General features: G+C 35.8%; 1 protein-coding gene across 1 annotated transcript; it reads left to right on the plus strand.

Moving 5' to 3' along the window:
• Positions 1-35: 35 nt before the first annotated feature.
• On the plus strand, positions 36-7,987 carry LOC133982233 (intestinal mucin-like protein). Its single transcript, XM_062421198.1, has 17 exons — positions 36-198; positions 306-553; positions 712-895; positions 2,393-2,606; positions 2,723-2,898; positions 3,079-3,148; positions 3,680-3,780; positions 4,522-4,553; positions 4,657-4,834; positions 4,948-5,052; positions 5,157-5,197; positions 5,333-5,455; positions 5,553-5,648; positions 7,047-7,175; positions 7,279-7,318; positions 7,413-7,536; positions 7,653-7,987. Exons 1-17 carry the CDS (start codon positions 57-59, stop codon positions 7,861-7,863), a joined length of 2,214 nt encoding a protein of 737 aa, XP_062277182.1. The 5' UTR covers positions 36-56; the 3' UTR covers positions 7,864-7,987.
• Positions 7,988-9,218: the final 1,231 nt, after the last annotated feature.

A 9,218-nucleotide genomic window follows, 5' to 3' on the forward strand; every position in this document is an offset into this window, starting at 1 on the left:
GCAGACTTTTTTTTTTCTTTCAGCCAGATGAGATCTTTTATTTGTGCAACTGCACCATGGCCAAATGCATTGGGAACAATACAATTGAAATAGTTCCTTATGAATGTCCACCTATTGTGAACATCTCTTGTGCAAATGGAAAGAAACCTGTTCTTGTGTATGACGAGCACCACTGCTGCCAACATTACGTTTGTGACTGTAAGTTATTCTATGGATAAAAGAATGCATAACATAAACATCATCATTGACAGAATCATTGACAAATGTTGGGTTCTAGCCATAATTTTTTATTTTTTTGTTTACAGGTGTATGTGAAGGCTGGGGAGATCCTCATTATATAACATTTGATGGATTGTACTACAGTTATCAAGGAAATTGTACTTATGTTTTAATGGAAGAGATTACACCAACATATAACCTAAAGATTTTTGTTGACAATGTTATTTGTGATAACGCTGAAGATGTCTCCTGCCCCCGATCTATAAGTGTATCCTATGGTCCACAAGTTTTCAAACTTAAGAACCACAACCTCATTGGAGCAGCAAAGTTGGAGGTAAAACAAAATGGGGTTATTCTACGTTTCAATAAGCCTGGTTAACAAAAGTGTGAACAATTGTCATCAATGTAGAGGCCACATTTTTCACTGAATAACAGTGATCTAACATTGTCCTCTTGTCATATAGTATTTATTTATTTATTTTTTGTCTTTAGGCATTGAAAGATGGAGTAAGTCTGAAACTGCCTTACAACCAACAAGGTGTCAAGATCTTGAATTCTGGCATTACCTTGGTTTTGGAGATCCCTCGCTTAAAAGTGGTCATTTCATTTGGAATAACTGGCTTCGGTGTGACCCTTCCCTTTCAGTACTTTGGCAGAAACACACAGGGCCATTGTGGTAAGACAGTTTCTCTCTCCAATAGACATATTGGTAAATCATCAGATAATACTCAGAACTGTCAACTCTCACGCAATCAGAGTGAGAGTCACGCAAATGACCATTTTCACGCCACGCTGCTATTGCTCACACTGTCAAAAATAATACTGAACTATCTTTTAAAACTATTACATTTTTCTCACAGTACAGTCAGATCAAAGTGTCAAAACAGCTGTTAAAAGGCACAACAATACAGGAAATGACATCTACTCTGTTAAAAACATTGGGGGCCCGCCCAACTTCCCACAAATCTCACTTCAAGGTTTTCTTTAAAGTTGAAAGCTCTGCTAATACTACTATTACTGTGAGAAACTTTTTAATGGGCCGCTTCTCAAGGACTGTACCCTAAGAAAATACTGGAGCACATGATTCATTTGAACAATTTATTCAGGTGCAAACAACTAAGGTTTCAACTCTCACTGCATCTTCAGAGTCAAACAGTCATCAGCGCTCATTTATAAAAGGGAAGTGTTACAAAGTGAAATAACAAGCAATGTTTTACTCATCTTTGTAAATGATAGTTAACAAAAAATATCCTAAAAACAACATTCATTCATCTTAATGGAAACTAGATAAAAGATAACATGAAATGCTGAGTTCTTCCGTATGGTTCAACTGTATTTAGCATGTATATCCAAAAAGATTCTCTGCTCAGCAGTTTTTTGACAATATATCCTCCTCTCTGGGAGGGAGAGATTTTTCAATGCTCAAGAATCTGAGTGATGCAGTGGAGCCATGATTTGCTTGAGCATAATGTGTCAGGAATGGTACTGGCAGATAGGAACCCAGAAGTAGGATTCAGACAAATGCAAGTAGCAAGGAGCCTGCCTTCTTAATACATCTAAGCACTCATCTACAGCAACCCTCTGTTTCTCCACTAAATTCTCTCCCATCCCAGGAGAAATAAAGCACATTATAAAAAAACGTGGCATGTGTAATAACGCAACCCTGCCTTAAAATAAATATGTGCCGAATGACCTCTTTTTTCTTTCAGACGATCTCATTCACTCAAAGATAGATTCATGTACACTGTTTATAAATATTAATAATTGTTTAATATTAATATTTCACTTTGTAAAAAACTTCCCTTTTTAAATGAGTGCTGTCAATGTATGGGTTTATTGATTGATACCTCCTATCGTTATTAACCAGTGAGAGACTGTTCTGCATTTGGAGGAGGGTATTTAACTTTTTAAAATCTATGCCATGACTGTTTGACTCTTCGAGTAAATTATTCAGGTGCAAACGACATAACGTTTCAGCACTCACTGTGTCTTCATCAGCGAATTGCGTGCTCCAGTATCATCTTTGGGTGCAGTCCTTAAGAACTGGCCCATTGAACTGTTTCTCGCAATTTGTCCTATTCTGAGAGCACCAAACTCCACCTGTGGAGAGGCTGTAGTGCAAGATTTCCCCCTACTCTGCTACTACTATTACTGTATGTGACTCTGTTGTCAGGAACATGCAGCAACAACCAGAGTGATGACTGCATGTTGCCAGGAGGCAAACTGGTACAAGATTGCGCTATGATGGCTGACTACTGGCCTGTAACAGACTCTGAGAGACCCGACTGCAAGATACCATCTGTACTTCCTACCAAGAAACCTGAAATATCAACAACCCAAACTCCATGCAACCCCGAAGGCTCCATGTGTGGTCTGCTTAAGAGCAGGTAAAAACATTAATCAGCATAACTCTGATAAATTGCAATTAAAATAGTTTTTTTCCTACCATTTTGTCAAAGCACTATCATTTGAAAAACTGATTTGTTTTGCTTTTTTTCTACAGTGTCTTTGCAGAGTGCCATACATTTGTCGATCCTGACAAATACTACAAAGGTTGTGTTTTTGATAGTTGCTATGTTTCCAACCCAGCAGTGGAGTGTACAAGTTTGCAGGTCTATGCTGCTGCTTGTGCACAGGCTGGGGTTTGCCTGCACTGGAGGAACCATACCACACTGTGTGGTAAGCACCCCCTCAATATTTTACTGTTAACACTGGGATCAGTGGAATCTGAAAGGGCAAATCATGTTTTTTGTTTTGTTGAATTTAGCATGCATTGAACAGCCTACTGAATATGTGTTATATACAGTGTGTAGGTAGTGTGTAGAACCAATTATATTGAGTTATTTTCTTCACTAACAGCCAGTGACTGCCCTGCGAGCACAATTTACAAGCCATGTGGTCCTGCAGAACAGCCAACCTGTGAAGACAAGTAAGTTTCAACCAAAACAATGTGTAAACATGTCAAAGTTTATTATGCACATCAGTATTTCCTAAGACTACGATCATAACAGACAACGGACATATTCTGTTGTTATGTAGACATTTGCTACTCTCTGTCAATAGCTTTGAAGCAGGCCACACTAAAGAGTGGCTTATCTTATGGGAAAGATCGGACGCTATAAACTTTTGTGCAACTGACAAAACAGAGGTCCTAATCATTTGAGTATCGATGGTCAAATATGCACAAATGATGTGAGGCGAAATTTTGCTTCACATTTATTTACTCTTATTAATTAATTTTTACTTTATAGATGGTTTTATACTTGTAGGTGTGTTTTACACTGTTTACATGTGTTATTGTATTTTATACTGTCCCTTTGAACTGGAAAACACATTGACTTCCTTGCTTGACATTTTTTTTAACAAATATAAATTACTGTTATCATTATTAAAATAATAGTGTTTCAGATATCTGAAAGGAGAAACATTAATGTTCTTTCTCGATGATTAAACATTGCAGTCCCAATGAATCTACCATGAACGTCACTGTTGAGGGCTGCTTTTGTCGCGATGGAATGAAACTCTTCAGCAAAGAGTCTCTCATATGTGTTGATAAGTGTGGTAAGTGTGGTGTGTAACATGGGTCAAAGTCATGGGGCAAACCTCAACATTGGTCAAGTGTGTTAGCTATTAATCATAGCATCAGACAAATTAATGTAAACAAGTTGCCATTAATGTGGGGGGGGATCTTGCTCACACAATATCGCTGTTATCTGTTAACTGCTTTTGTCCAGCATTTCCAAAAAAATACCCTGAAAGATCCTGAGAAATATGAAACATATTGAAATATAGCCATTGGAATACAGTTGAAACAATGATTGAATGTAATTTAGACCTTTAAAAAATTGTGCAAATCAGGTTTAGTGACCACAAACAATTGCATTTCATTACAGTATGTGAAATGTGTTTCAGATTTTTATTGAACTATTCATTCCATTGGATTACAATGTGAATGGATGTGATATGATTCATTTAATAACCTGTAAAAAACAGAAGCACATCCACATTTATCCTGTTGAGGTCAATGAAAAGTGGTTTATTGATATATTTTTTCTCAAAAAACCTCTATCATAGCAAATGGTGGACTTATGTTTAGACAATAAAAATATCTGAGGAGAACAGTGCTGTTACTAGTCCATCCAACCATGCATTCCTAAAACTGCAAATACTTTGATTAGGCCATGGTAGTTATAATGACATCAGAAGAGGGTTCAGCATGTCAGCCAGCAATTTGATCAATAATATAATAATATAATAATATATCAGTCATGAAATCCTAAAGTAATACTTGTATTCCAACAGGATGTCTTGACCCTGAGGGAAGTCCTCGTGAGGTGAGCAAAGTCTTTTACTCAGTTAAAATCCCAACCTGCATTGTTTACTTGCTCCAAGAGACAATTAAGTCACTACTACAGTATGTGCGGTTTATTCTTTCAGATTAATGAAAGATTTGAGTACAAATGCCAAAACTGCAAATGTGAGGAGTCCACCAAGACTGTGACTTGCACACCTAAGGTGTGCCCAGCACCAACTATAATAAGCTGCACTGGTCCAGGATACATCCTTGTCAACCAAACTAATCCATCAGATCCCTGCTGTACTACTTATGTCTGCCGTAAGACATGTAGCATCATTTGTCTTTCAGAGTTTTCAGAATGCTTTACATTTATATAGATTATTAAAGATGGCTATCAGATATGTACTCTCACAATTTTATCATCTCCACAGAATGTCACAGCAATACTTGCCCAATGAACATTAAGAAATGTCCAGTTGGATATCAGCCAACTGTCAGTGTTCCAGAGGGAAAATGCTGTCCAGAATATTCATGTGGTGAGCACTTGACTTCACAGTTCAAATTCATATAAAACCTAATGACTGCATTGGAAATTTGACATGACTTTTATTGACTCGGCTCGTGTCTTACTCCATCCTAGAGCCTAAAAGAGTTTGTGTCCACAAAAACGTTGAATACCAGGTAAATAATTTGTTGAATAAGTTTGTCACGCAATTTATTAATTGATCACTTTTGTCATTTAATGATTTCTGCTGCACTTTAAGTTCTGTATGACTAAAAATATGAGTTTGAACACATTTCCTCTTTATTTGCTAGCTTGGTGATCGAGTTGCTGGAAATAAATGTGAGGATTGTACCTGTAACAATGAGTTGGACACCAAATCTGGTCTATTCAAAGTAACTTGTGACTTACTACAATGTGACACAAGTTGTGACACGGTATGATAAATTACATGCATTATTTTCATGTACACAAAACATACAAGGGTGAAATCATAAAACTGAAACTTAAAACTTATTCCTCTCTTTTTCTCAGGGTTACAAATATGTGGAAATGGATTCAGAATGCTGTGGGAGATGTGTACAGACACACTGTATATTTAATGTTAGTGATACCAACCAGGTCATGAAGGTGAGTTGGATCGTCTGTGTCGGCTGCAACTTTATATGTTCATGTTTAATAGCTGTAAACGGCAGGAAAAAATCCGCACACTGTAGCTCCCAATGCAGATGTCGTTTAATGGGATATCATATATATATAATGGGATGTTTCAATGTGTCTGAAGAAGAGCAGTGTGCTTGAAACGTCAGTCTTGATATTCCATTAACCCTCTACTGCACAATGCACAATAATGTTGCATGATAAAAGGATTTTATATCATTTCATGGTTAATATTGGGACAGTTTATTTTTAAAAATTGTTTTTTTGTTGCCTGAGGGCAACATTGTACAATACTGGTACAGAATCGCAGAGAACATTATTCAAAATGAACAAACCACTATGTAGAAAGAACACTTGTAACATATGACACACACCTATATCACATACATTATGTAAATATCAGTGCATTCAAGGGGGTCGTCAGACAGAAACCTTTTGAAATACTGGTATGAGACTGAAGGTCACCAGATCGTTGAGAGATGTCTATCTATTCAGGATATACTGAAGAGGCAGTGGTGTGAGATGTTTTCCATCTAAGGGGCTGGGATGAATTAGTCTCCTCTTCAGAAGGATCTTGGACATTGTCTTCCTCCTAATCCTCACCTTGTTGAATGTCTACAGAAATATTTTAAAAAGTACATTTTCAGTGTCAATTAAATAACACAAAATGAACACAACAACTTGATATTTTACCCCTATTTTGTTTTCTCTCCTGTCTGCTACAGAAAAACTATTATTTAAATCACATCCAGAGCTACTGTCAAAGTTTCTGTTACAGAAAATTAATCAGGGATGGCCGTCCGAGGTTCACAAAGTAAATGTCCTGCCAAATGTTTGTAGTAAACGAACTGATCCTAATCCTCAGCCAGCTACATCAGGTAATTAGGTTAGTTATCTGTGTTAAGTGCACAGGCAGCAAGAATACTTGGTAGGACTTTTACTTTCTGAAGCCAGGTTGTTGACCCCTGAAATTAAGATAAAGTTGTGTACAAATGAGATCTATAAGAACCCAAACCAATATTTAAAAACCTATTTTTCCACTCAAATTTGCATTCCACTCCTCATCACTGGCACTGCTGTCTACTTCACTGTCCTCACTTTCAGATGGAATTTCCCTAACATGCAGATCCTTTGTTTTTCTGTTTCGATTTTGTCTGTAAATATGTGTTAAAATAAGTTATTTTAAATAAACAAATAGGTAAAAATACATATTTAGAGCTTAGTATGCAAATACATGTGATAATGTGATAACCCCCCCCCCCACACACACACACACACACACACACACACATATACAACACAACTTATTCATGTTTAATAGGAAAAAATATCTTTATTTTGATGTCTGCATATGCTCTTGCTCTTCAGCAAGGAGAAACCTGGTCACCACCTGAGAATAAGTGTGAGCATTACAAGTGTGCTAAGAGTGGTCAGACTTTTACAGCCATAAGTTCACGCATTGTCTGCCCGCTATTCGAAGAGAGCAACTGCCAACCTGTAAGTTATCATTTTCTATAAACTCATCTGGATTGACTGTGTCCTTAAGAACAAAATTTACTATGAAAGAAACTCTATTGATGTTGTATATTTGCCTCTTTAGGACACAATTCAAACTGCAGCAAATGGCTGTTGTAAAATTTGTGAGTATTTGTGACTTTTTTTAAACTTTTGACTAGTGGATCATTACATAAAACAGCTAACAACTAAAGCTAATTGTGCGTCTCTTTTGAAAAGGTGTGGAGAAGGAGAAGGCCTGCAAGTTAGTGTCCATGACAACTGAAATAATACACAATACATGTCAATCTAACCAGAAGATATCTATGCCATATTGTGAAGGATCCTGCAACACTTTTACCAAGTAAGGATGATATTACCAACATTTATCAAACCTCTGCTTAAAAATGCTCAGTTATGGTTTGTAAATATTTCAAGTTAATTGATTAAATTAATTAATCCTACCTCTGCTTTCTTCAGGTACTCTGAATTAACAGGTGCTATGCAGCATTCTTGCTCATGCTGTAAGGAGACCCGCTACAGCAATCGCACTGTTAACTTGCATTGTCTCGATGGAGAAGTGGTTCCTTACACATACATTCATGTGGAGGCGTGTGGCTGTAGCCACACAGACTGCAAAAGTGCTGCAGGACAATCAATTCGCAAAAGGCGAAGCTTCAGACTAGTGTAATTGAAAATCTGTCATCAAATTAATGTTAACAAATTTCTTCTCATATTGTCCCAACAATCATTATATCTCTTTCAAATGTCTATGGTTCTACATGTTCTATCTATAATTGCCATTATAGAGAGAATTTATCAATTAATCAAATAAAAAGATGCAATCATGTTCATGTTTCATCTCTTCTGTGGTCTTGTTTGTATCATTTTGTAGCAGTTAAGCTTTTATGCTGTTATTTTTTATTTATGATAATTATAAATATTAATATAAATAAAGAACAAAACAAAAAATATACAGTATACAGCTAATTATAAATAGTTTTATTATATTTATTGTTTTCACACAGGTCACACCTCAGCCTTTTACAGCTCTGTTAATTGGCCATACTACTGTTAGCAAAGATGATTTTCTTTTGTGGTTCCTCACGCTGGAAAAGTATACTTATACTAGATTAAATAAGACACACTTGGAAAGCTGTACAATGAATAGAATAGGATATTAAATGATTGAGCTTTACTCATCCAAACCTCTTTTCTTGTCACAGATGCTTAGTATACATAATAAAATACAGCAAATATATATTCAGTATATATAGCAAAATACTTACTAAGATTTAAAAAATAAAAACGATATATGTATAACATATAACTTAGAGCAAGATGGTGCAATCCATCAACAAAAGTACAGGGTACTGATTTGTTATGAATTACAAGTAATGAGGGTACATATTACATCTCTCTGTGCAGATGTTTTGCAATTAAAAAGATAAATATAGACTAGAAAGTATGAATAATAATAATAATAATAATAATAATAATGATAATACATTTTATTTAGATGGCGCCTTTCAAGTCACCCAAGGTCACCTTACAAAGAATAAAACAACAACAAGAAATATTTAAAAAATACATAATAAAAAATAAAAAACAATCGTACATCCCTCACCCTGCAACTACCTTACTGATTGAACTTCCTTTATTTATAGACAACACTAGTAGTTCTAGTATTGTAAACCTTTGTGTAAATGTTCAAATTTGTAAAGCATTTATAGTATTATTCATTTGCCATATTTTGGATTAGCCTCATTTTAATAACATCTGTAACTTTCTATTGGGGCGCCATGTTTTAAACATTTTTTCAATAAAGAGTCAACATTTTACCAATAATCAATTTGGGAGTGCGAATGGCATCTAAAGTCAATCTGTTGTAAAATATTCACTTACATCACAGAAATGTAGGCAAGATATGGAAAGTATTTCTAAACAAGACAGTCTACAGATATGTTAGCCCCTCTGTGAGCATGCACATGATCACAATGACAGTGTTAAAAGGCTGATGTTTAGCAAGCAGTTACACTTGGTGCA

This window comes from Scomber scombrus, chromosome 6 (assembly GCF_963691925.1).
Source record: "Scomber scombrus chromosome 6, fScoSco1.1, whole genome shotgun sequence".
Lineage (NCBI taxonomy): Eukaryota > Metazoa > Chordata > Actinopteri > Scombriformes > Scombridae > Scomber > Scomber scombrus.

Bases quoted from the DNA above. Each gene is read 5' to 3' on its own strand.
- LOC133982233 (XM_062421198.1), top strand. From the start codon at position 57: ATGGCCAAATGCATTGGGAACAATACAATTGAAATAGTTCCTTATGAA. The intron at 4,835-4,947 runs GTAAGACATGTA...TCATCTCCACAG, and splicing joins CTGTACTACTTATGTCTGCC to AATGTCACAGCAATACTTGC. The intron at 7,319-7,412 runs GTGAGTATTTGT...TCTTTTGAAAAG, and splicing joins AAATGGCTGTTGTAAAATTT to GTGTGGAGAAGGAGAAGGCC.